The sequence below is a fragment of the Penicillium longicatenatum genome (assembly GCF_028827895.1).
Source record: "Penicillium longicatenatum strain IBT 33135 chromosome Unknown contig_2_segment0_segment0, whole genome shotgun sequence".
In the NCBI taxonomy this organism is placed as follows: Eukaryota; Fungi; Ascomycota; class Eurotiomycetes; order Eurotiales; family Aspergillaceae; genus Penicillium; species Penicillium longicatenatum.
In genome coordinates this window covers 1,984,197-2,009,933 of record NW_026643120.1, presented here as the reverse complement: position 1 = coordinate 2,009,933, position 25,737 = coordinate 1,984,197, and the positions used below count along the sequence as shown (strand labels likewise).

General features: G+C 49.3%; 13 protein-coding genes across 13 annotated transcripts; 6 read left to right on the top strand and 7 right to left on the bottom strand.

Moving 5' to 3' along the window:
* Positions 1-414: 414 nt before the first annotated feature.
* Positions 415-858, top strand: N7484_003276 (uncharacterized protein; the record flags this gene model as incomplete). Its single annotated transcript, XM_057113696.1, has 1 exon — positions 415-858. The coding sequence occupies one exon, from the start codon at positions 415-417 to the stop codon at positions 856-858; it is 444 nt and encodes a 147-aa protein (XP_056973836.1).
* Positions 859-991: 133 nt separating this feature from the next.
* On the bottom strand, positions 992-1,942 carry N7484_003275 (Dyp-type peroxidase; the record flags this gene model as incomplete). The annotated part of the gene is made up of 1 exon (XM_057113695.1): positions 992-1,942. One exon carries the CDS (start codon positions 1,940-1,942, stop codon positions 992-994), a length of 951 nt encoding a protein of 316 aa, XP_056973835.1.
* Positions 1,943-2,409: 467 nt separating this feature from the next.
* N7484_003274 (SDR family NAD(P)-dependent oxidoreductase) lies at positions 2,410-3,228 on the bottom strand (the record flags this gene model as incomplete). Its single annotated transcript, XM_057113694.1, has 1 exon — positions 2,410-3,228. One exon carries the CDS (start codon positions 3,226-3,228, stop codon positions 2,410-2,412), a length of 819 nt encoding a protein of 272 aa, XP_056973834.1.
* Positions 3,229-6,238: 3,010 nt separating this feature from the next.
* N7484_003273 (uncharacterized protein) lies at positions 6,239-6,748 on the bottom strand (the record flags this gene model as incomplete). Its single annotated transcript, XM_057113693.1, has 1 exon — positions 6,239-6,748. The coding sequence occupies one exon, from the start codon at positions 6,746-6,748 to the stop codon at positions 6,239-6,241; it is 510 nt and encodes a 169-aa protein (XP_056973833.1).
* A 1,269-nt stretch (positions 6,749-8,017) lies between these two features.
* On the top strand, positions 8,018-8,576 carry N7484_003272 (uncharacterized protein; the record flags this gene model as incomplete). Its single annotated transcript, XM_057113692.1, has 3 exons — positions 8,018-8,029; positions 8,224-8,416; positions 8,485-8,576. 3 exons carry the CDS (start codon positions 8,018-8,020, stop codon positions 8,574-8,576), a joined length of 297 nt encoding a protein of 98 aa, XP_056973832.1.
* Positions 8,577-9,026: 450 nt separating this feature from the next.
* N7484_003271 (NAD(P)-linked oxidoreductase) lies at positions 9,027-10,178 on the top strand (the record flags this gene model as incomplete). Its single annotated transcript, XM_057113691.1, has 1 exon — positions 9,027-10,178. The coding sequence occupies one exon, from the start codon at positions 9,027-9,029 to the stop codon at positions 10,176-10,178; it is 1,152 nt and encodes a 383-aa protein (XP_056973831.1).
* Positions 10,179-10,988: 810 nt separating this feature from the next.
* On the top strand, positions 10,989-11,576 carry N7484_003270 (DUF3425 domain-containing protein; the record flags this gene model as incomplete). The annotated part of the gene is made up of 1 exon (XM_057113690.1): positions 10,989-11,576. The coding sequence occupies one exon, from the start codon at positions 10,989-10,991 to the stop codon at positions 11,574-11,576; it is 588 nt and encodes a 195-aa protein (XP_056973830.1).
* Positions 11,577-12,015: 439 nt separating this feature from the next.
* On the bottom strand, positions 12,016-13,791 carry N7484_003269 (uncharacterized protein; the record flags this gene model as incomplete). Its single annotated transcript, XM_057113689.1, has 1 exon — positions 12,016-13,791. The coding sequence occupies one exon, from the start codon at positions 13,789-13,791 to the stop codon at positions 12,016-12,018; it is 1,776 nt and encodes a 591-aa protein (XP_056973829.1).
* An 832-nt stretch (positions 13,792-14,623) lies between these two features.
* N7484_003268 (putative ATP-dependent RNA helicase (Hrh1)) lies at positions 14,624-17,118 on the bottom strand (the record flags this gene model as incomplete). The annotated part of the gene is made up of 2 exons (XM_057113688.1): positions 14,624-14,956; positions 15,016-17,118. 2 exons carry the CDS (start codon positions 17,116-17,118, stop codon positions 14,624-14,626), a joined length of 2,436 nt encoding a protein of 811 aa, XP_056973828.1.
* A 965-nt stretch (positions 17,119-18,083) lies between these two features.
* Positions 18,084-20,003, top strand: N7484_003267 (uncharacterized protein; the record flags this gene model as incomplete). Its single annotated transcript, XM_057113687.1, has 3 exons — positions 18,084-18,205; positions 18,259-19,630; positions 19,689-20,003. 3 exons carry the CDS (start codon positions 18,084-18,086, stop codon positions 20,001-20,003), a joined length of 1,809 nt encoding a protein of 602 aa, XP_056973827.1.
* Positions 20,004-20,168: 165 nt separating this feature from the next.
* N7484_003266 (uncharacterized protein) lies at positions 20,169-20,869 on the bottom strand (the record flags this gene model as incomplete). The annotated part of the gene is made up of 2 exons (XM_057113686.1): positions 20,169-20,558; positions 20,624-20,869. 2 exons carry the CDS (start codon positions 20,867-20,869, stop codon positions 20,169-20,171), a joined length of 636 nt encoding a protein of 211 aa, XP_056973826.1.
* A 757-nt stretch (positions 20,870-21,626) lies between these two features.
* Positions 21,627-23,290, bottom strand: N7484_003265 (putative F-box protein (Pof7); the record flags this gene model as incomplete). The annotated part of the gene is made up of 2 exons (XM_057113685.1): positions 21,627-22,850; positions 22,910-23,290. 2 exons carry the CDS (start codon positions 23,288-23,290, stop codon positions 21,627-21,629), a joined length of 1,605 nt encoding a protein of 534 aa, XP_056973825.1.
* A 364-nt stretch (positions 23,291-23,654) lies between these two features.
* N7484_003264 (putative mitochondrial carrier protein) lies at positions 23,655-25,077 on the top strand (the record flags this gene model as incomplete). The annotated part of the gene is made up of 2 exons (XM_057113684.1): positions 23,655-23,901; positions 23,966-25,077. The coding sequence occupies 2 exons, from the start codon at positions 23,655-23,657 to the stop codon at positions 25,075-25,077; spliced, it is 1,359 nt and encodes a 452-aa protein (XP_056973824.1).
* Between the last annotated feature and the right edge of the window lie 660 nt (positions 25,078-25,737).

The following is a 25,737-nucleotide window of genomic DNA, read 5'->3' as shown; positions in this document are numbered from 1 at the left end:
GCGACTTTTAAACTTTCTCCGTTCTGCAATACCCTCTTTCTTGGACTCTTTTTTTTACTGCATGATCGTAAATAGCTATGAATATACAACTTGGAATCTGGCTTCAAATGCAAAGTAGCCAAGTGCCCCCAGTTCCCCACGATAATCCGGCCCAATAACATGGCGGTGATAAGCGTGTGTTCCAGCTGAAGAGCATCTATATTTGTTTTGTGAGACTCTGAATGTGGCGTCTGCGCGAGACGTGGAGCTTCTTTTGTGGTGTTTCTCCAAGCACAAAGCCGCTCCCCGCTTTTACCTTTGGACTTGTCGAAATTAAGCCTCGGAAAAATGCAATAATAAGCGGTTCCCGTCCCTTCACGATGGATTCAGTCTCGCAGACACAATTTCAGATCCAAACCCAATTCGCAGAATCCAATGCAATACCAACTTTCCATTGAAGTCTTCGGCACAGGCGAAGACCCCAAACATCGTTCCCACTGGGGCTTTGTCATCCATCAACCACCGCGAACATTCGGCGACCTCCTGCACGTCCGCCCCGTCGATGTTGATAGACTCTGGTACGAGTTTGAACCGCGCTTTGGCAGTGATCTCAATATTATGCAGGCATTGGGTCTGTGTAAGCTTGCGACGCTGGATTCTCAGCAGAGGAGACTCGCCATTGAGGTCATTAGCCAGGAACCGGCTCCGAGGGATGGGAGGAGAAAGTGCCAGGATTGGGTGTTTAGTACATTGATCTCCCTGGAGGTGGAGGAATTAGTCCCATCTGGGACGTCGGAGTTCTGGAAGGAGATGGTCGGAGTATCTGCGCACGGTGTTCAAAAGGCTGTTGGGGTGAATTGGAGTTCAATTGCGAAGTAAAATGTGTGATGAAATCAGTCCATCGTCTAATACATGTTAATGATATTCGACAATATGTGAGAATGAATCTCCGCTGGGAATCGAGCTTTGGGTGTCTGTATTCCATAAACCCTCACGCAATGGTATAGAGCATTCAATCCGAATCCAGACTCGCCAACAAACTCGCCGACGGCGCAAAAAACGTCGTGCCCGTCAAGGGAGTCGAGAAATCCAAAATCCGATCATGCAAGCCAGGCGGATCCCCAACGAACATCCGTTCCAACATCTTCTCAATAACCCACAGTCTCCGCGTGTACCCGATAAAATAAGTTCCAAACTCCCCTTTACCAGGCGATCCAAACGGCATGTTATCCCTCAGAATGTCATGCTCATTCCCAGCTTCATCCTCAATGGTGTTTAGTGTCTTATGAGACCGTTGCCCCTCCTCCGCATCATCCAACTCCATATTTTCCAATTTAGTCCGTCCAATAATCTTCTCCTGCATCTCCACCGGCAGTTTCTTCCATGATTCAAGATCATGCGTATACTTCTGCACAACAATATAACTTCCACCCTGCGACGAGGAATCCTCCTCGGCAACGAGCACAGTTGGTGGAACAGCCGGACCAACGGGGTTAGCAGTTCCGTCTACGAAACCAAGTAGATCCCGTACATCGAAGTAACGGAATCCGACTGTTTCGTCGACAACTGTCACTGCATCGCCTAGTTGGTCCATCAGCTGGCGCTCAAACTCGAAGCTGAGATCTCGGCGCTCAGCGCGGATGTGGAAGAGTAGGTCTCCTGGTGTGGATATGGCTGTATGTTTAGATCCCTTGACCTCGCGGAAGGGGTGGAGTTCACTTGGTCGGGGGAGGCCGGTGAGGGTATCCCAGATTGCGCTGCCAATGCCTACTGTACAGGCAAATTGGGCATTCAAATCGCGGATGGCGACATTTTTGGCGAGACTGTCTAGGCCAGCGAGAGTTGAGCGGATTGTCTTGATTGAGTCGGGTTTGTTGGTTGCTGTTACGACAAGGAAGGTTGCTGACGAGGTTAGTGGTGCGTCGACGCGCTGGGGCTCAACGGCGCCTCTTTGGCTGCTCATGCTGGCTGTATATCCGTGTGTGGCTTTCTGTCCAATAGGGAATTTGCGGGGGGTGAGGGGTCCTTGGGGGGTTGTGGAGAGGTATCTCGTATGTCTTAAGGGTGCAATTGACAGAGATATGTGGAAGCCCCGAGCTCGAGATGCGGTATTTAAGTAGAAATGTACTAGGCTTCCTCTGCTCATATTTGATAACAGATGCAATGTAAGATTAGATGAATCCTATGGAGGAGATTGGATTATTTCCCAGAAATCCTTAGTGGTCGAGTCGATGAAAGCACCACTTGAGTGATGATGTCAGACGGATGACAGCGCATCAATGTCCTAGAATAGACCTTAGTAATCCGCATTGAACGATGATTGATAACAGAAAAAAGTAAATAGAAATGGTTCCTATTCTCCAATCTTCTATAAACGTAGCTTGGATGTAATTTGAAACGTGGATATCTGATTGGCGGACCCGATCTATACTACCGCGCCGTATAACCACCATCCACCATCAACGAAGACCCGGTCACAAAAGAGCTGCGCCCACCAGCAAGATACAAAACTCCATCAGCAATCTCCTCCGGTCTCCCCATCCGCTCCATAGGCACCATACTCCCAACCCGCTCAATCATCGCCTGCAAAATCTGCGGCGACTTGGTCGTAAGCGGCGTCTCAGTATAACTCGGACAAATATCATTGATTCTCAATCCCTGATTGGCATAATCATCCGACGCAGTCTTCGTCAACCTGATAACAGCATGTTTACTTGTCGTATAAGCCGTCGACAGCGGGATCCCAACAACACCCTGGATAGAAGAGAAATTGACAATCGATCCCGGCTGTATAGGTCTTCCATCAATACTGGACAGAATAGGGTCCTGCTTAAGCATGATTCTAGCCGCAGCGCGAAGAACAAAGAATGTCCCGGACAGGTTGATGTTGAGGATGCGTTCCCAGTCGCTTGTTTCGCAGGATGCTGCACCACCTTGGTGTTTCATGGCGATACCGGCTGCGTTGACTACGTAGCCGATGCGACCGAATTTCTTTGCAACTTCTTCGACTACTTCGTTGACTCTGGTTTCATCTGCGATATTGGTCGGGAAGACTTCGATGCGGATGAGGTTGGTCACGCCTTTTTGCTTTTGCTTTGCTTCGATTTCGGCCTTGACTGCGTCTAGGGCCTCTGAGTTGATGTCGAGGAGGGCGAGGCCGGAGGCACCATCGTTGGCGAAGGCGTTTGCGCAGGCTTTGCCGATACCTGAGGCGGCTCCTGTGATCAATGCGATGCCGGGTACATCCATTGTGGGCTTTTTTGGTGTAGGAGTAACTAACTTGAACGGTGTGAGAGGAGACCAGGAATAAATAGTGTTAGAATCGTTATGTTCAGAGGGGTTCTGTTGATACGCAACTTTGGAGAATTGGTATACTTCGCAGTGGGGTTCGCGGATGCCTTCCTAAACCGCCAGATTGCCGTTATCGCAGATCAAAACAGGCAGGTGATATATCGCCACGGAGTGCGGGGAATATCACGCGCATTGTGGAAGGTGGGTCTTGGAAAGACTACATCGCAATGGTAAAATATCAGCCTAGAGGTAGGAAGGTATTCTTGGAAGCAATTCAGTTGCAATGCTTGAGTCATCCTTGCTGTCATGCCACTCAACATAAAAGCACTGGCGTAGCTTCCAGCCCGAAGATCGTGGTCATGCAGCAAAATCGCGGTCTTGAAAATGGGGTCAGGATGGTTAGGGTATTTGATCAAATTTATGATTTTACAGCTGTCTTCTTCGGACTTACCATCAGCTTTTCAATGGACAGATCGTCCATGTCTATAAATATCCTTGCTTTCGCAATTTTGGCCCATTGATCTCCGACAGTGAGGATTGCCTCTGATGATAACTGAGAGGTATGATTGAGAGCGAAGAATCTGGTCGGATATTAGGCTTCCTCTGAAGAACTGAGATGCTGACGTACTTTGCGCCTAATGCGCAGATAATATGAAGCAACGACTCGCTCTGACGATATGATTCCACATCTTCATCCAAGCGTCGCATGAACGATGGTTTGTGTGCAAATCCATTGCGTCTTAATGGATGGATATGAGCAAAATACTCTTCAACCAAAACCCTCAGCCTCTCGTCATCTGGGAGCTCTGGAGCGTGTAGCCTTCTACCGTTAGCTTTGCAAGGGTCACATAATGCAAAAAGTCAAGGGCGTACCATGCAAGCGAGTTTATCGTACTATTGACAAAAGGTGCAAACAACGATGATCCTAGATTTTGCATCCGAGAGCCTTCTGCTTGGATCTACATCTTCAGACTCATTCTGTACCGCAGATTGTTGTGAAAGTATGCTTTGGCCATCGACGATTTGACGTGACGTGATCGAGAACACACAGTCAATGCCTTTCCCATAGCAATGCATGCAGACGGCCTGACCAGAGCATTTCTGCTTTGCAACACGACATCCCTGGCAAGAATTCACGACTCTTCGTCGTAATATTCCGGCTTGAGTGAAGTCTGTGTTCCAATGTCCTGGCCTACGAGGCCTGTTTCGGGAATTTGGTTTCGGCACAGGTGGACCAGGACAGTTGAGCTTTAAACGATCACATTTCAAGCATATCGGCCATGTCTCGTCGCATTTGACTTTCCGAGCTCGACATATAGTACAACCTGTTTCAAAGTTTAATCTATGTCGACTTCAAACATAGAAGCATAAGGCAGTCTAACCTGATCTAGCTCTTCGACTTTCGGCCCCATTGTCCAGCCTGTGATCGTATCCAATAGACTCTTTAGTTCTCAACATAGCGATGGCCGACATATGCTCAGGAAAGAACGGCTCTCGTATGGCACTCGGCTACATGCAGCGTTGCGTACGGTGACCTGCGGCAGAAATGCCTCCCACATATGGGTTTCTCGTATTCCCCAATCAAACAGGGATTACTTTAATTGTTCTTATTGGCGAGACACATTTTTCTTGAATTAGTGTCAAGATGGTACCATTCTGGCGTTGGCTGACGAGTAGGATGTGACCCCGCAACTCCCGGTCCTCGACGGATGTCGGCTAACTATCTCGTGTCATTGGCTCGCCATGCAAAGGCTGCTCGATTGAACGGAGTATATAAGATATAGAGCAGGCCTACAGGTTGCAGGGTTGTTCACAGCTTAGTTTTGTGCTTCCAGTCTAGTCAATTGTCACTATGAAAAGCGAGGGCTGAACAATGCGTATGTGATCAGTGGACTGACGACCGTCGCTGGCCTTGTTCAGGGGTTCGATGTATCCACTATATCCGCGATCATCGGCACCGATGAGTATAAGAAGGACTGAAACTCTCGCCTCCTTCGTCGACCTCGAGATGAAAAACGTTGACCCACGCCATCAGATGCAAATCATATTCCCGTTGCGATCGCTTTGCCGACACGACCAGATACTGAGATTTAATCTATCTCTGGTGGATATTTTCACTCCAGTTCAGCCGAAACTTCAACTAGACGATCGACGAGGAGCACAGCAAAAGTGACAGAGCTCGCACCCGCGCCAGAGTCGGAGTCTCAACCTCAACATGCGAAACGCTCATCCCGGAAAGCAGAAGAGCCACTATGTAGAGAAAAGGAAGAGACAAAGAGACTGGACAACATGAAAGCTCCCAAAGAGCCTCCGCTGCGTTGATTAAAAATATTGCGAATTTAATAAACAACATTCTAAAATTCGAGGTAATTGGAGTTCATGGTTTGAATTCTGCCTTGTTTGGTACAAGTCATATCGCAAATATTGTCAAGCAGTAATGCTCGTGGACCAGGATACGGAATCTTGCATAATAAGGACCTGCGTGGCTTAGCATCTTACGTAGACGATCGCTCCGCGAGCGACTTGCGAACGCTTATATTACTCATGAGTAGTTCAAAATGAGAAAGGATAACGGTGGACCAATACTCTGCACTGTAATCCCAGCTAACTAACTAATCAAACTAAATATGGAACGCAGAAGAGAACGCAAAACTTAATAGCCCCCAATATAGGTTTACTTGGGACGTCTTCCCGGACGTTTCCACCTGAGTAATCACAAGATCCCCTCAATGCCAGTGCAACTTGTCCATCGATTCTGTGGCATCCGTTTCACCATCTTCCTTTGATGTGTCTCTTTCAAAGCCGATTGCATGACCTAATAGCATTAACATTGTGGCCCCCGTCACACTAATTGTCGACTCTACATCCATGGCAGAGGGTACACGATGTAGATTGTTCTACACAGTGGGCGCTGGTATAGCATTCAAAATGCGAGCATACTACCCGTTTGGTGACCCGGCTTGTTAAGTCATTGCCTGCTGAGATATGAGCCTCTATCAATAACATCGTTCTTTGAAGTGGTATGCATCTCACCTGTTATCTTATCTAGATCGTAGGTTACTAGCCAATCGCCAGCAGGCTCATACTCAGGTAATTTAAGCTCTGGATTGTGCCTGTTTAGCCCCTTGGCAAACAGTACCCTAGCGTAGACAGGGTCGAATACGAATGTCGTTTCGCCGGTTTTTCTATTTCTTGTTTCTGCTGTGGCCGTAATCTCGTCTATAGCAGTATACTCGTCTGGGATAGGGATAGTTGCTCTCTCAATTTGATTCTTGATATGCTGAGCGCTGACATTATCGTAACGGGTGTCGATAAAGTATAATTGATCTCTTCCGGCTGCTGCCACATATGGAGTAGCTGGTGCGACAATCTGGAAGCCAAGTGGTGTTTCGATAAAATTTGGCACGTAGCTGCTATTCCGATATTCCTCCTGATAGGTTGGGGAGCCATCGCAAAATTGGAACGAGCTTAATATCATACTGATGAAGAGTAGGAAGAGCATACTAAGTAAAACTATAGGTTAAGCTTTTTATAACTGTGGGCACTTCACTAGGGCATCCTTCTTACTATTAGATATCTTCCGAACACAGGGTGGAGCGCCAAGTAAAGAGCGAAGTAGGGTAGAGTTAGCCAATGGAGCGCAGCTAGAGGATGTAGGTCAGACTAAGGCTTACCCACAGGGCTACGAGTGCCAGAAGATATATATTATAACTCAATCACGGACTACCAACGGAGTCCGAAAGATTAGGAATAACGCATCACGTGTTGTGTGGCTTGAAGTTAGATTGCAATATTCAAAATGTTGGAGCCTGGCGAGAAAAAAAGCCTATCTAGCTGACGTAGAAGTTGATACTACGTCGGCTATAACATACCGATGGAAGAAAGACCCGGGGGAGGGCCCGAGACACCTCCACGAACACGCAAGAAACCATCGCTAGGTCCACTAAGGGGAAATCTCGAAGCCAGTGCCACGACTAATAGCCGAAAGCGAACCTATAATAGAGATGCCTTCGCTCCATCGTATCTAGCCGACCAAATTACCACTAATGAGGTGTAGAAATTGATTAGCACGCTGAAAGCTATCATCCATAATGCCATCATAGCCAACCAAAATAAACTCTAGGAGATTAAGCATAAATTGAATATCCTCTAGCAATAGAACGAGAAAGTATATTATGATACCCTCCTAGCCCCGCCCATGGGACGAACTAAATGCTTTGGACCACAACGCTCCACTCTCATGGGGTTTGTCAAAGTCTTTCACAATGTATTGTTATAGGGAAATAATGGATGTTTTATTATCCGATTTCGCCCGATTCGCATAAGAATCGCCTACGTCTCCTACTTAACGAGGGAGAGGATAGACATTCTTCTTTTCTTCTTTAAGAATTAGTCTTAGAATATTCTACCTATTACTAATATTCTCCTCTTCTTGCCTAGCTATTATATTTTCCTACTAAAGACCTAGCAGGTCTAGGTCTAGGCTAGGGCCGGTTATCGCTAGGTCGTGCGGAACTTCGGAAGCCTACTTATATTTATCGATTATATTCCCTGGGTCCCTGACGTTGCTCTTTATCTTTGTCGCTCTCGTAATTAGTGTTCTTTAATTTTTATAAGTAGGAATCATGGTTCCTACGGCCACCACGTACCTAGTGGCTTAGAAGGATCACCGAACATGACATAAAAAGGCACCAACTCAAAGACCTCGAAAGCCATAATTTATTTTCTTATCTTTTAATTGCGTTCTATGTGCCTACTTGTAGGTACGTACAAGTTCTTACTGTCGATTAACCAGCCTTATACTTACATACCCTGCTTTAGTCCTCTCGACTGGTCAGTAATACACGCGAATGGCTATGGACCATTGATGCCAAATTTAAGTTACTGACATTAATATAGGAAATATAGGAACTAGGCTTTCTCTAGTTTGGGGCCATTACTTATTGCTTACAGAGTTACTGTGTATTCGGCACATTTTGCTTTGCCGCTACGATCCACCTCTTTTTCCTCTTCCAGAAGACATGTGGCAAATCTCTGGAAGAGATTGACATCATTTTCGAGGAGAATATCTGGGCGTTCAAAGCTAAGCAGGAGCCTAGTTGCTTGGCTGCTGATATCAAACAAGCGAGAAAAGATTTAAGTGTAGGTAAATTGGGAGTAAGCCATGTTAAGCAGCAAGAGTATGATTAATCCATATTGTATGTAGCAATCTAGAATTCGGAATGTTTGACAATGCCAGAAACATTAAGACCTTGATTCTGGCTATGGAGCCTCCAGGACTTGGAAACGGTCAGGTTCAAACATGAAATCTAGCCCTTGAGATGGTTTATTTCTTTTGAATCTTTCGTCTCTAGCCTAAAGCTCTTGTGAAACAGGCTCCAGTATTGTTTTCTTCGGACTTAGATGATGCATTGCAACTGGAAACATTGCAAATATTTGAGTCAAGGCTATCGCAATCATTCTTGTCCTCAAACAGCAGGAATAAGGTAGATGAATGCAAGGAAACGGGTTCTGCAGGCTGCTGACTGCGGACCCACGTTAGACTCTTAAGTCCGCCCAGATCTCGGAACCTCCGAAGAAGTCTATGTAACATATCTCGTAACATTAAATCCGCTTATTAGATCCTATGTGTTCATTCCATATGCCCGAACGTATATAAAGGTGACCTCGCTCTCTGAAAATTGAGCATTATCTTTCTCTTCACATATCTACCCACATATCTACCACTCAAGCTTTCATTTCCAGACACAGAAGCCATGTCTACCTCTGAAAGACCCCAGACTTTTCTATCTTCTTACCGCCAGCTGGCACCATCTGCATCCGTCCGAGTTTCTCCACTATGCTTGGGTGCGATGACCTTTGGTCTCGCACATGCCGAAAGGTATGGTGAGATGACCAAGGAGACTGCATTTGACATCATGAACGCCTTCTACGATGATGGCGGTAACTTCATTGACACCGCCAACACTTATCACGAGGGACAGTCAGAGCAGTGGCTGGGAGAGTGGATGGCCGACCGCAAGATTCGGGACCAAATCGTGCTGGCAACAAAGTACTCTAGCCCTTACTCCAATGACCCGAAAGCCATTCGGGCGAACTACAATGGTAACAGTACCAAGTCCATGCGCCTCTCTCTTGAGCGCTCGCTTCAAAATCTGCAGACAACGTATATCGATTTGTTCTACGTGCATTTCTGGGACTACACCACGTCTATCCCAGAGTTAATGCACGCTCTAAACGACCTCATCTCCTCTGGAAAGGTCAACTACTTGGGTATTTCAGATGCCCCCGCCTGGGTGGTTACCAAGGCGAACCAGTATGCCCGATGCCACGGTTTACGCCAGTTCGTGGTATACCAAGGCATGTGGAACGCAGCGATGCGTGACTTCGAGCGAGATATCATTCCCATGGCAATGGACGAAGGAATGGGTATCTGTCCCTACGGCGTTCTGAATCAGGGTCGCTTCCAAACAGCTGAAGGATATGAGCAGCGGAAGAAGCATAATCCTGGACGCAACTTCATACCTCTCTCCGCTCGGGACCAGCAGGTCTCTAGTAAGCTTGACGAAGTGTCTAGAAAGACTGGTCATACCTTGTTCAATATTGCCTTGGCATATGTCATGCATAAGGCTCCTTACGTGTTCCCCATAATCGGCGCTCGAAAGATCGAGCATCTTCAGGGCAATATACCGGCGCTGGAAGTTCGTCTGAGCGAAAGTGACATTGCTGAGATAGATACGGCTTATGAGTTCGATCACGGTTTCCCGCATACTTTCCTCAGTGGGACACTGTTTGATGGCTCTAAGCCTAAAGGCGCTTTTGGTCCCCAGGATGTATTCCTCACCGGTGCGACAAAGACCCGATTTGAGTGGGTGGAAGGACCGAAGTCCATTAGCTTTCAGAAATAGTTGCTAGGATGACCAACTCATCCAATCTGGAGTGTTAGGCATCGTCTCAAATTTGGACTCAACTTCGTCAGGAAAGGTAGACTTTTGCTGAATGGTTCGGAATTGCTCTTTATAAGTGATCCAACTCGCCCGGATACAGTGTATGTAAGGAGGCCGGCAATAAGGGCCGGACTTTAGGGTTAAGGTGAGTGGGCCAAGTGGGTCATGGTGTCAGCAATCTGCAGAACAAGATCTTTAAACTGCCGAAGTGTCAGCATTTTGCAACATAGAACTCTTCTGCTGTCTAGGAGACTTCACTTCCCGAAGAACCCGAAACCTCGAACAGAATTCAAAATGTCAGCCCGTCAGCATGATCTTGCTGTTGTTACTAAAGAGCGCATACCGCTTACCAAACCGGAGTTATCCTCGGCAGACGATTGGCATGGCCTAGCCGATGCTAAGGAGCGCAGGAAAAGGCAAAACCGATTAAATCAACGACGGCACCGTACGTTACTCCCATTAAGTTATGCATTCATATATACTAAGCTATATCCGTACACAGGCGAAGAGGCTAGAAGAAAAAGACATGCAAATGGACAGTCAAACAGTCCTCATTTCTTGTCTCCATCCATCGCAGCTGGACAATCACTTCAAATAGAGCATAGTCTCAGTAATCATCAAGATCCAAATCGACAATTTACGGAACTTGAACAGCTGGCAATACTTGCTGCATCCACTGTCCCTCAATCCAGCAATCGATCTTCGAGTCAAGACAGTACATCCTGCGCAGAACGGTTCTCGTCCGCCCCATATTTGACACTTTGGTACACAATGCCATGTCCCCAGCAGCGAAAGGCATTGATAGAGCAACTCGCCACATTTCACAATAGCTATCTCATGAACTGTCCATTATCCAACCACCTCCTCACCTTAACAAAACTGAATGTTCATCGCGCCTTCATGTGCAACATGGCGTCTCTAGGGATTACCTGGGAATGGATGCAAGAGGATTCAGTATCCCCGTTCTACACGATAGGGCCGGCAAAGGAGGTCGTACCAACGCGGCCGAACATGCTTCCAACAACTCTCCAGAAAAGCAATGAGCACCATACCTGGATTGATTTGTTCCCCTGTCCTCTTATGCGAGATAATCTAGTGAGGGCGGGAAACGAATGGGATGATGAAGATCTATGCACGGATGTTATGGGCTTCTGGGATGGAGGTTCACCTGATCCTCAGGGGCTGATTGTTTGGGGTGATCCTTCTGATATTCGAAATTGGGAACTTCAACCGGGGTTCGTGAAGAAATGGGGTTGGATTGTTCGAGGTTGTAGTGAGATTATACGCTCTACAAATCAATGGAGGGCGAAGAGAGGCGAGAGACCGTTGTTTGGGGCGTCGTTTCTTGCCTCCGCTTAAAATTATACAAGACTCGTTTATGATATTGAGTAGCGTAAAATCATTATGAATTGATTCTAACCCGTTTTGAGACACAAGTCCTTTCAGCCTTGAAATACATTATAGTACTACGCATGACTTGGGTGTACTTATTGCATGGTAATGTATTTTCAAAGTATGTGCAGCATGCCTGGATAACGCTAGGTGGCATCTGGATACCAGACAGGAATGGAGAGCCATGGATATGAACAGAACTCGAATGGCTATAGAGAAAACGGATCTCTGTGAAGCCATCGGCATGATGGGATCGCGCCCGAAAATTGCCAAAAGGCCGAATCACTTATTTTCAAACACGAATTCAAACCCGCTTCTCCTGTTGTTATGTAGTTTCTTGAGATGATATAGGTATATAACCACCGATGAACTCCAGTAAAAATGTCAAAAATAAACGGCAGATAAATCACACCTCACCCCATGCGCCGAGCCCAGCTCCGACGCCAATAGCACTGCTACTCTCGACACTACCACCGATGTCCCAGTAGTTGCGACTTGATCCTGTGAGGGTTCGGCGACTAGAGATAGCTGAAATCTTCGCACTTTGACTCGCACAGCTCGAGCTGGGTCGACGAAGGTGGGGTCGGAGTAAGGGTGATGAGACTCCCACAGGACCTGTAACACCTGCATATTGAGCGGGCCGACGGGCTTGCGTTTGGGAGCAGGAATGTGCCCGTGCAACAAGGGGATGGTGGTGGCGGATCATGGCGGCGCGGCGAGAGGCATCTTGTGTGTTGCGAGGGGGTGGCGTTGAAGTGTATTTGTCATTTGGCATGTATCCTCGGCGTGTGAAGCGGGTACGAAGGTAGCGGAAGACCATCATGGCATCCAGGCCATGTTCCCAGTACTCTTGCTCTTGCTGCAACCGGGCAGATTCAGAGACTGGGTCTGCTGCAGGATCATCTTCTTCAATGCCCCATTGTGCTTCATGCTCTCGGTTTGATTCGCGAAGAGTGGGGATGAATTGAGGGGATGGCATGGAACCATCGATTTCCGTATTGGCAGACGTTGAGTCTGCGTGTTCAGTAGGCTTTTGGGAGAGCCCACTTTCAGCCAAGCGGTCGAGGGACATGCCTGCATATTCACTCGTGATATCCTTGGTCATCTGGTAGTAAGTTGTAAATGCACCCGGGTGTTCGCAAAGCTGATGTACCAAGATCCCAAGCTCGTGTGCAATGCGTTGAAGTACATGGCTCTGCCATATAGGTGAGTCTGACCGATCTGGATCCGGTTCGCGGGCCAGAACAGTCTCCATATTGAGCTCCCCAGACTGGTCTGCCAAGTGTGGCCCCTCAGGTAATGATTCCCCGAAGATAACAGAGAGTAAAGAGTCATCGATGCCAATCAAGTCCCGAATCACCTTCCGAGTAATGCGGCGCCAGAAGGTCTCATCTGTCTCCGGGTCCGCTTCCGTTTCTGCTTCTGGTTCAGACGCGGCATCTGGCAATGCTCCAGTGATCCGGGCTGGTGAAATCTCTTCAATAGGATCATGGATACTTGATCCACTAACACGACTGTTCCGCCGCCGAGTTTGGCGTTCAATCTCCTGCAGCAAGGCCCGACTCTGATCCATCCTCCACTGCTCGATCCGCTGCCAGCGGTCGCGTTCAATATTTGTCTCCCCTTCATCAACCGTATCCAAATGCCGTTGCACACTTGTTCGTCGACGGGGGGAGGCATATTGCCGCCGTTGAGGATTATACTGCTCATGCTGCCAGAGCTGCTCTTGAGCTAGCTGACTCGACGCTTGGAAACTACCTAAGCCATCGTGGGCTGGAAGCAAGGCCGCCGGTCCTTGATCTACCCGTGCGGGGGATGTGGCGGGCAGTGACGGGGCGCGAAACGCATGCAACCCATCGTCCAAGCTATCCAACTCGGTACCATCTTCGTCCAGCTGGTCTTCCAAGGCCTCGTCGTCAGCCGCATCACCCTCCAGGCCAGCTGCGGATCGAGTTGCGGTGCCAAATGAGCCAAAGTCACTCAGTCGAGAAGCTCCTGCTGTCTGCGTACGGTCGGTGGAGGTCGTGTGCGTATGGGCGGTCGGAGAGAACAGTACCCATTGTGTTGTGTCGTCATCTTGCTGTTCTTGAGTAGAAGGTATGATATCGAGAGGAGGAGGGGGCTGTGGGGTCGAGTATGAGGTTCTCCTTCGAGAAGCTTGGGGAGGGACCCGGAATGCCATGATTGCTGGTCTCGGGCAGGCACAGGACCAGATAAGGCTTTCAAGGTTCCTTAATGATGTGGATCTCCCCCGCAACGAAACACCGCAGAGGCGGTCAGATGCGGAGAGTCCGTTGAAAATGGTATTTCCCACTCAACAGAGGTCGGTTCGAATATTGTAGAATGAGAGGACGAGAATCTAGGAAGAACGAAGACAAGCGTGATGTTGGGGGATGATGATGCGTTGATAACGAAATCCGGCGATAAGGCGGTGGAGCCCCGGATGATTCAAGTAGCGGTATCGGACCACTCTATACACTGTCAAAACAGTTTGCTGGGAGGAGATAGAGGTGAAAGTCGAGTTGAGAAAGCAAAGCTTTTGGCCATATAGGAACCGGTGAGACACCAGGGGAATACGCATTCAGGGATTATGTCGGGCGCCTCGTCAGCCCAGAAGATGCATACGTTGTACTTAGCGCGATGTGACTGCTCGCGTGTGATTTCCCCAGCAGAACAGGTTGATTTTACAGTAGTGTGTATTCGTACAGCCCCCTGACTGTCCTAAATTTTACCAAATAAATTAACGCAATATTGAAATCAAGCTACGGAAGAAACGAGTCATGTCTGACGTGGAGTGGCGAAAGGGATCGACAAAGATCTGTCGATTTACGGACTGACTAACAGGGAGAAATGCAATGATACGCTGATCGCCCGCATCTATCATCTTAATCGGATCTCTGGTGTTTCTACCCCTACTTTGGAAATTACTGGATATGCATAGTATGATCGCTTATCGGGGGGTATATACAAGATACATGGCATAACGTCCCAAACAGGAAAAACATCTGTAGATTTCACTGGCCAGCAAGGGCCTCACCAACCCAGTCCATCTGTACCGCGCTCACACCCCGCGCGTAACTGCGGTTCGTGAACACAAATTCGTTATACATGATAGCCTCGACCTTTTTGCCAAATAAGACACTGGAAGGATGGATCGCAACCGTCTGATTGCCGACCACAGTGCGATAGCTACCATCTGGGACAAGGCGAGCAGTATTAGTCGCAAAGCCAGACAGGAAGCTCTGCAAGATGAGCACCGGCGACGGATCATAATGTTGGTCTAGTCGGTCATCACGAGGCAAAAGTTTGGCTTGGCGACATTGACTGCGTAGTTGTTTCCGAACATCCTAGTATGCTTGTCAGCTTACGTAGTCGCGACTTGCGTAGATTCACGATAGAAACGTACCATGACGGACTGCATCGCCCGATGCGACACCAGGTGTCGCTCGGCCCATGCCTTTCGGTCAACATTCTCACCCGCGTAGGCCCGAACCGTTGATAGCATCGTCAGATGATCTCCTTCGCGCCGGTAAAGATCCCGACGGGCGATCTCGGCTGCTTCCTTCTTCTCCTCGGAGGTGGTGTTCAAGAAGATGTTCTCCACGCTGAGGCAGGAAATAATGTCAATCACGTCAAGCAGGCACTCGGTCCCATTTTCGGATGCCGCCAACAGAACTCGTCCAAGGGTGGGTGTAAGCGGCAGCTTGGCGATCTTCAAGCCGACCTCACTAATACCACCGGACTCGTCGAGCGCGTCGATACCCAATAATTGAAGCAAAGCCTTCTCAAGTGCCTCACGCGGAGGCCGCGTCAAGAAGGGGAATCGGACGATGTCATCGACACCACGAGCCTTCATGTTGAGGAGTGCCTGACTCAAATCACATCGGAGAATCTCGGGGGTATTCGTTTCATCAAGGGTTAGATAGTCGCTTTCGGTGTACAGACGATAACATTGGCCAGGCGCTTCACGACCAGCACGACCCTTTCGCTGAATGGCAGCTGATTTGGAAATGGGCTTCACTAGCAGAGAGTCCAGACCAAGTCGAGTACGGAACTGTTTGACCTTTGCTTTACCGCAATCCACCACATACCGCACCCCAGACACCGTCACGGAAGTCTCAGCAATGTTAGTCGCTAAGATAACCTTACGGGTACGAGGCGGGGCGGGGGCAAAGACTCGCTGTTGGGCAACTTGAGGAAGGGCTGCGAAAAGCGGGAGGACTTGGATCCGCGGTAAAGAGGGATCCATCCCAACGGCATACTCATTGACCAAGTTCTCCAGAGCTTCCACAGTCTCTTGACCAGTCAAGAATACAAGAATATCACCAGGCGTCGGCTCTTTGTAATGAATTTGGAAAATGACCTTGAGAGCAGCATCGACGTAATCGTGCACAGGCTCTGGCGAGTATATAGTCTTCACAGGGAATTGGCGACCCTTAATATGGCAGACAGAGATCTGCTTGGAGCTCTCTCCGTCGGTGTTTTCATCCGTCTTACCATTTGCTTCACCGTTCTGGATTTGGGGTTGGTTCTTGAATCCCTCCTGGAAGAAACCAAGTAGACTTTCCATATCCGCCGTAGCACTCATGACCACCACTTTCAACGGGACTCCGCCGCGGCCTTCTCGCTTTCCAGACACCAGGTTTCGCAGAAATCCAGTAGTCAGATCAACGTTGACACCTCGCTCGTGGACCTCATCTACCACAATCGCGCTGTACCGAGTAAGCCACGGATCATGCAGCATCTCTTGCAGAAGCATTCCCTCTGTCAAAAACTTGACCCGGGTACTCGGCGAGGTGGATGTGTCGAATCGCACTGAGTAACCAACCTTACTGGCCGGCGATGATGATCCAAGTGGCGTTCCCATTTCCTCTGCCACACGACGGGCCAGGGAAATAGCGGCGACTCGTCGGGGTTGCGTGATCGCGATACAACCACCCACCGTCACTGACTTGACGGAGCCATCTTTCTGCGGGACCTTCGCTGGTGTTGGTCGGCACCAGAATTCGTTCACCAGAAACTGGGGGATCTGGGTACTCTTTCCGCTACCAGTCTCACCAACCAAGAGCATAACATCTTGCTCCCGAAGCTTTGTTCTGATCTCATCCGCATGTCCAAAAATTGGCAGTTTCTTTCGCTGTTCGTAGAGGATACTGGCTTTTTCCCGGAGGGATGTGAAGTTGGTCTTGGTATCGGTGAGAGACTTGGGTTTGTTGTTTGATTTCCCCTTGGGCGCGGTCTTTTTCGAGGATCGTTGAGAGACCTCCTCTGTTTTCTTTTCCGACTGGACCGCTTCTTTGGCCAATGGAAGGGCTAAGGCAGGTTTCTTGGTTTGGATAGGCTCATGATCGCGAGGCGGTTGGGGTTCGGCGGGCTCGTCGCGCTTCCGTTTGTTACCTCGCTTCTTTTTCCGACCAGTCTCCTCGGGGACTGACGCCGCTGCTAGAGGAGTCTGCTTAGGAGCCGACTCCTCTTCAGCACCAAAGTGAGTATGGACCTTTTCGGGCATTGTGAATGAGGCGTCAACATGGAGAAGCCCGCGACAGCTAATCGGATCCCGAAAATTTTCTCTTATCGATAAGGCGATAAGCCGTCTTATCTCCCGATCCCGGGTTCGGTGCCCACAGCCTCCACACTATATCCACATTCAACATGGCATTGTTTAATAGTCGCCGTCGTCGTGTCGATCTTCTCGTCCTATGCGGCGGTTCCAGACAGTCGGGTCGAGCTCTGTCAACATCGCAAATCTAGGCCCGGATTTCTTTTGCGCCAGTGCTCAGACCTCGTACTTTGTGCCGAGCTGATCTCTAGGGGACGAGCGTAGGGGTTGCCTTCATGTACACAGCGCGACCGATTAACCGCGGAAATGCTTAAACATGCCCCGAGTGCTGTGCAACCAAACTCTAGACCAATCGCTGCGAGCCTGCAATGAACCTGCTTTTCTTTGCCCCGCGGCCATATGGTCAATGTAACCACGAACTGCATGTTGAACAGTTCGATATATCCATTTCCATGCAAGCCAATCACCACGAACAACGCGCTACGTCAAAAGTCTTGCCGCGGAACGTAAAATTCGATAGACTCGGAAGCTGCCGCTGATCATCGAGGATTCTACGTCTAAAAAGGTCTTGAACCATACCCCTTCCTGCACCATTGCATCACTGCCCCAGATCGACCCCGATCTCGTGGAGACGAGCCGCCGCGCTTCGATCGATCGCCAATTTACCAATTGTGACCTACCACTCGCCCTCGTAATAGTTGTCTTGCCTGCCATGCCACAAATTTCTGTTCGCATGGTTCCCCTGCTCTGTAGTAGAACTTGCGCTGTGAACACAGTCGATCAATTGATGCATCAAGACGCACGTCCGTTGGCGGAGTCTGATTAAAGTATTAAAGAAAAGGTAGTTTCCCCAGTCTTCGGAGTTGCACTGCAGAATAAGAAATAAAGAAACTGTTTTTTGTTTTATCCTAACTATGGCAGCTTCAGATTTCCATGCCGGACTGACTAGTCCTGACGCCGAGTCTCTGCGTTCATTTACGGAGACGTTGCCGGATGAGTATCACGAATGGGTCTCTGAATCAGGGAGAAGCTCACGGTAACTAATGAACAATTCATTTTCCGATCTGCTCACCGCTAATCGCATCCAAGAAATGAGCAAATCCTTGACGATTTCCCTTGTCCGCCAAGTCGGCCCCAAAATCTCGACGCCATTGAAGAAGAGAAAATATACCCCACGCCCAGGTCGTCGATCAAGAATATGCGACGAACAGTGACAACAAATGACATCAACATGGGTATGGGTGTGGCTATTACAAATGACCTCCCTCTGCTCCAGCAAATTAATCCCTACGAGGATGCCGAAGAGTTTCACCCAGTGAAAGAGGAAGGCGCATCTTATGACTTGATTGCGCCTTTCGAGGGCGACGATGCGCCACTCCACAAGCTGGAGCGTGTCTCCGATGTCATGTTCGGCACCGAGCATATGCTACATATTCTCAATAATCCGCGCTACCTATCTCGGTTCCGTGAATTTCTTCTGGAAGAGCGGCCACGCTCGATCTCCACTCTCACCTACTACCTCAATGCCGTCAAAGCCTTCAAGGCAATTGAATTTGCAAATGCGCTGGTGCGCTTGTCAGTTGACGTTCCTCCTGCCGCTATTCAGATTGTTCAGCAGAACAGTGACGCTGTGGGGAACACCGCCAACAAAGCTCTGGAACAACGAGTCGAAGATAGCCTGCGTGCTTTGACCGCCGAAGAACTTCCTGCATTTATTACGTCCAGGTGCATCACCATCACCAGCAAGATTGTCGAGGAACGTATTCGTGGCACACTGCCAATGAAGTTCCGGGATACGTCGAATGCTTTAGCGGAAGTCTTTTGCTTAACGGATCCAACAAGGCCTGACAATCCTATCATTTTTGCCTCAGAGGAGTTTCATAGAACAACTCAATATGGCATGGACTATGTCCTCGGGCGCAACTGTCGATTCTTACAGGGACCAAAGACAAACCCGAACAGTGTTCGGCGCATTCGAGAGGCAATTAAAGAGTGTCGTCATCACTCTGAGCTGTTTCTCAACTATCGCCGTGATGGCTCACCATTCATGAACCTTCTTCAATGTTCTCCTCTTTGCGACAGCCAAGGTCGCGTCAAGTACTTCATTGGGGCGCAAATCGACGTGTCGGGACTAGCACTAGACGGCGCACAGATGGAGTCCTTGATTGACCTGCAATCCCGATACCGCGATCCTGACGAGGAAAGTGTGGCAGAGATGCCTGAACCCAGACAAAAAGACGAGTTCCAGGAGTTATGTGAACTCTTCAGTCCTCGCGAATTGAATTCTGTTCAAGAGCACGGTGGCGATCTCTTCCAGCCGCCGAACAGCCGGACGAGTACGAAGAACCATCGGACATGGTTAAAGCGTGGAGGCTCCATGGATAGCGAGAAAGAAGCGATTCGTCTGCGAGATATGAAGTCGCCATTACTCCGTGGGTCTCTTGCCGGTGTGTATGAAAACGTAAGTCAGTCCTCCCTTATATCTGGTGTCATGAGCAAGGGCTTAGTGGTGACTACAGTATTTGCTTGTTCGGCCATATCCGTCTTTCCGCGTCCTCTTTACATCCCCGTCTCTCCAAATTCCTGGCATGCTTCAGTCATCGTTCCTCTCTCGCATTGGTAGTTCTGCTGCTGTCAAGGATGAACTTGTAGAGGCAATGATGCAGGGGCGCAGTGTGACAGCACGAATCAAATGGGTCACCCGATTCAACACTGAGGGTCGCAACCGCTGGGTTCATTGCACGCCTTTGATCGCCAGTAATGGTCAAGTAGGAGTGTGGATGGTGGTTATTGTGGACGACGACGAAGAATCACTAATTAATTGGAGGAACTAAAAGCGCAGGTGTTAGATTTTGGGTTTCTTTTTTGTATTAATAGCACAATATCCCAATCATTTATAATTAGTCCGGAACGTGAAGAATTATTTCCCACACTCCATTCCACAATTATGAAGTACTGTACATATATGCATCACCTCACACTGACGCCCAGAACACAATCTAACTTCCATCAATGCGGATAAAAGTCTGATATTCTCCGTCCTTCAGTGCATTTCCAGTCGAGGCATCCTCACTACCCGGGCCCAGAAGCCGAAGCTTCCACCACGCTCCCGCGCCACCCTGGAGTTGCATACCCCAGGTGGTGACATTATGCGCACCGATGAAGATACCGTCCTGCTTCACGCCATCAATGTAGTGGTTGTATGCCTGGATCATCTCGGTATCCGCACCCAGGCCGTATCCAATGTCTGCTTCGGATGCCACGTCGGTTATGTTGACAGTCCTGAACTCGGCGGTGCCCGAGGTGGTGAGGACGCTGACTACAAAGCCGGTGTCCTCGATGCAGCGCAGAGGAGTAATGGCACTGTACTGTTGCCCGACAATTCCAATCTAACGTTCCAGTTAGCATACATTTAATAAACAAGAGGTCTATGATACGGGAAGGAATATCTTACATAGCCCTTATCAACCTGCTGGTCGATACTAGAAGACCGGCTTCGGAATCCTTCCATCGTGCACGCATTGTTAACATCAGTGGTATTAACACACTGATCCACTATAAGAGCCCAAGGGCCAGAGAAACCAGACGAGATGCCGGTGGCCTGCCACATGGGGAGGTTGTAGCAGTGGAGAGCAACCGGTTCAACAGTAGCTGCCTGGGCAGCAGCCAGGAGCAAGAGACCAGCAAGTAAGAAAGCCATGGTCAAATATAGATGAAGAGGAATAGATGTAGTATAGTAGATTGGAAACAGGGACCGGAATCCGCCTAGTATTTATATTCTAGGACAGAGCCGCAATGTATTCTTCCGAGACATGTACAAGGCTTTTCGGAAGGCGTGCATCAAGCAAATCAATTAGAACGGACCCCTGAGTATAACGATAATTGGTCTGATAGTTAGTGCTATTCCAAGCTTCTTGGCGCGGGCGGTTTCCTTAGGGTTGCACTCGTTAGTGCCTAATCTTTCCCCAAAAAAAAGTCTTTCCAGGGTCCAAAGGAAAGACCCACAGGGCCCACAGGTAGCTGGGCACAATCATCTAGGCCAATCATAACGTTGAGCATAGTAGAATAGACGTCGTAGAACATTTGCCTCTTTTAATTCAGCCTGTTTTGGTGGTGTGCAGACCATATGGGGCCTATGTTACCTATCCGGTCAACATCCGACAGCATTATCGGGCGAGCCTCGTATAAGACACGGCAATGAATCACCTGGTCCGACGTCTCCATCTATGGATTGTCTCTAGCGCTGACCATTTCCCCAGCCGCCCCGCTACCCATAGCTAGGTAGTCTTCAGGTTAGCATGCAGTACCAAAGTACTGTAACTCCAGAATGTAGGTTTATGAGAGCTCAGAATCGAAGCAATATTGTGGAGGGACCGGTCTTCCATAGTGCACGAAACTCCGTTCAAAATTTATATCTATGCCTTTGTATGTTCGTTTTTATATCGTAAATAATGACTTCAATAGACGCCCCAGCCTCTCACGCGTCGGAAAACAAATGCTCGATCATTGCGCAGACCAAACTCTGCCCAGTCATCAGTGAGCTTATTGTGACTCCAAAAGCCGCGCCAGACCAGCTTTGTGTTCTTTGACGGGTTCACGTGGGATTTAGATGCAGATGGGGACCGCAAGCTCAAGTGCATTGTAAAGACATATTTCGGGTCGACGCCCTCAGTCTCCACAGCGATATCTCGCGGATCCGAGGACTCGTCAGGCCCGTTTGGACCTGCCTGCATATTCTCCCCTTCAATTGTCTCTGGGCGAGAAACAGGGGAAGCCAGGCACCAGCGGCCGCGGTGAGCGTGTCTCAGCGCATTCATCGCAACTGCAGGCACAGGATCAGTTGCACCAGATAATGACTGACCTTGATCTGCAAGCTGCCGCTGGTGCTGCTTATGCGAGATAGCTCGGGCGGCCATCATATTCTCCTTATTGATGTGGGGCACCACGTCAACCGGTTCTGTGGTTGACAGCAGAGAAACGACAGATCCGTCCGGATAGAACCGAAGGTAACGGTAATAGGTCACAATATGAATGGGACTGTTCCAAGACACTGTCTGGTGGCTTGATTGCGCACCAGGCCGGGTATAGTTAACAGTACTGATGTAAATACCAGAGAACCGAATGCGTGGATAAGACTGGAACACTTGACTCCATGAAGAAAGAGGCTTTGGGATTTCCAAGGGGCCTCCTTCTGGAAATGGTGTGTACCGTATGCCATCAAGAGCGTAGATTGGATTTCCATAAATATCGCAGGCAAATGTGTAATGCATCCCTGCAAACCCAAACTCAGGATTCTGGCAAACTGCTTTCCAGATTGGTTGTTCATGGGCAAAGTGATATGCCATCCGCTTGCAAACCAAAGCCACTCGGCCAAATGTGGCCGGGTCCCGCAACGCAACATATCGCAAAATCTGTCCTATCACTTCGGAAGGCATCTTGGCGATAGGGCATGGTGGCGGAGGAGTGTTTTCAACAGGCGATTCTGCCTGGGGAATGGGTAGGTGGGCAAAAGATGCAATCAATTCGGCCGTAGGAACACTTTGTACTTCAACAGGGGCTGTAGTCGTTGTAGGGACAGCATCTGCCCGAACAGCTTCTGTCCCGGGTGCAGGCTGCGCAGGCTTTTTCCACACGTGGGCGTAGTGCTTATTCCGGTAAGATTTGTCCACACTTGCGTCTAGCTGTGCAAGAGTCAGACTCAAATGCATGTATAAGTGGCGTATTAGAGAATGCCACTCACCCGGTAGGCCCTGCGGTAATGATGCAGGCTATCACCCAGGTTGCCTGCGTCTTCCTTCTCGACTGCACGCTCGAAATGCTCCAAGGCAGAGCGGGGCTCATGATGATCTTTCCGGGTAAATCCATCTTCCTCAAGCTCTTCCTCTGGTTTCACGGTCAACTGCCCAACCTGTTGGGCCAGTTCCTCGGGATCAAAAGATGCCGGCGGGGGCCCTTCTTCTTCAAGGTCCTTGCGGTGAGACGCCTCATGTTGCCTTGGTGGAAACCTCGTCAGCTGCGGGTCCGGAGCCACAGATGGAGGGGTAGCTCTAGGTTTAGTTCTCCCAGCAACTTCCTCGCGCCACTTGCGGCGGAACGACTCAAGCTCCGGGTTGTCTGCCATGGCGGGAGGGGGGGGCCGGCGTCCGGTCTCGGAGATCGGTCGCGATTGATAAGCCCACTTGAGGGGTCCACTGGGGACAGAAAGATCAAAGCACAAGAGAAGGACAAAAGAAAACTAAACAACAACTGCAGTCGACGCCATTGATCGTGAAAGAGGAGTTTTGGTTTCTCCGAAGTGTGAGACCTCGAGATTCGGTGAGCAGTGTAGAAGAGAGAGAAAGCCGGGAAGCTTATCTCCGTTCGCCACCTCCCGCAAAACCCCGAAAATCTTCAAGACGTGACGCATCATTCTTCTACACCTCAGCCGCTCGCGTCGCAAGCACCCAGTATCGCCAAATTATCTCCAGGCGGTGCCTATCGATTGAATGCCGACCGGGCTGGATTTTACCGCTACTCATACCCCTCCAGGTCCTCCTGGTAGCGAATTTGTTAAAGAGATCGACTCCTCTCCAGGGACGTCATGGGCGTCCCAGTTTGACGAGACTCCCATGTCCACTCCAACAGGGCCGGTCGCTCCCCCGGCCAATGGCGCTGCGCCCCCCAATCATGATATCTCCATCGGACAACGAATGATATCTGCGTCGGCCGGAAACATCTTGACTGGACTTCTCGGTAAGTTGATGTCCCTGATCGGCAAGGTCCTCAAGATGTAAGCCATAACTAATACTTGGTATAGTCACCCCTCTCGATGTCGTACGAGTACGTCTACAATCACAATCGCAAATGGTGAACACTTCACAATACACCACACATACAACCCAGTCCTTAAAGAATCTCCCTCCGAATATTGGAATCACCTCGTGCTGCCGTGAAGTGTTTTGGGTAGGAGACAATGCGCAGATGTGCATGTTAGGCCCCCAGGCCAGTACGATCGGAAATCAGACACATCCCGCGTTGGACTGTGCCGTCGAGGAAACACAGCGGCGCACATTCACGTCGACTTTGGATGGTTTACGGAAGATTGCTCGGAACGAGGGTGTTTCCACATTATGGCGCGGTCTCAGCGCGACCTTGATGATGGGGATTCCTGCAAATATCATCTATTTCGCAGGATATGACTGGTTGCGCGCCGACGACAATAGCCCAGTAAAAAAGCTTGTCCCGGATATCTATGCGCCATTCATCGGGGGTGCGATCGCGAGGACAACGGCTGCTGCCATCACTAGTCCTCTCGAGATGTTCCGCACCCGGCTTCAAGCTACCCCAGGCACCGGGACTGGGCACTTCAAGGCCACTCTCCAAGGGTTACACCAGATGACAAATGCCAAAGGGTACTCTTCTCTTTGGCGTGGGCTGTCGCTGACCATGTGGCGCGATGTCCCGTTTTCTGGTCTCTATTGGTGGGGATATGAGAAGGTCAAGCTTAACCTGGAACTGGCGCGTCAGCCGACGCCGAGTCTCTCAGGCATTGATATCGATGCTCCCACCAATGCCACTGCATTCCTTGACAGCTTCATCGCCGGTGCCACCTCGGGATCTGTCGCAGCATTGGTAACAACGCCTTTCGATGTCGGCAAGACGCGACAGCAGGTCTACAGACATATGGACGACCACGTTGCTACCGCGCAGAAATCCACTCTGGTGCCTAAGGCTATTGTCCCTGAGCAGCTCTCTCTCCCTAAATTTCTCCTCCATATCTTTCGTGAAGAAGGTATGGCTGGACTCTTCCGTGGCTGGTCAGCTCGCTGCCTTAAGGTCGCGCCAGCCTGCGCAATCATGATTTCTACCTACGAACTGGGGAAGCGCATGGCCCGAGAGGTCAATGAACGCAGGCACGAAACTTCCTAATCTCCTCTTCTGTACTATTAATGCATGCGATCGTCCTTCGGTCGTCCCATCCCTACTCTCTTGTTCTTTCTGGCGTTCATCTTTGATACCGCATCAGCCAAATGATAGAGTATGCGTCGGTTTTCTGTTGTTTAATGCATATGTGGAGTGGTTTTCTGGGATCAAAAAGCTCCTGTGTATATAAGGTGTTCTGCTCGGACATAATCTCATCTTGGGGAAGAATATCATCTGCTCCTGATTATGAAATGTATAAACTTCATATTTTACGTAAAGTGGCTTCCAAGATATAGGGTATCAGGTACCTCAGACCAGGTCTTAGGTACCTACCCAGGCCCTGAGTCCGATACTTGAGTCCTGGGTACCCATCTGGTTGTTATTCAAGATGAACAAACATGCTCTGAGAAAAAACATTCATAGAATGGAATCATGTAACATGAGTAGATGATGCGTGGATCGACCGCATATTCTTTCTCTCCTGGGACTGTAGCTAGTCAGTCGTATTTATTTAGCCCGGGTGCTTTGACTCAGAGATCAGCGGGCACAGCCGAAATAGGGCGAACTAGGATGCGTGCCGGGCGTGTTCATCTGATCGTTGAGGCTGAAAGACCCCCTGATTTAAAAATGGCCCCATCCCTGCATTTTTCTTTCTTCAAGGATATC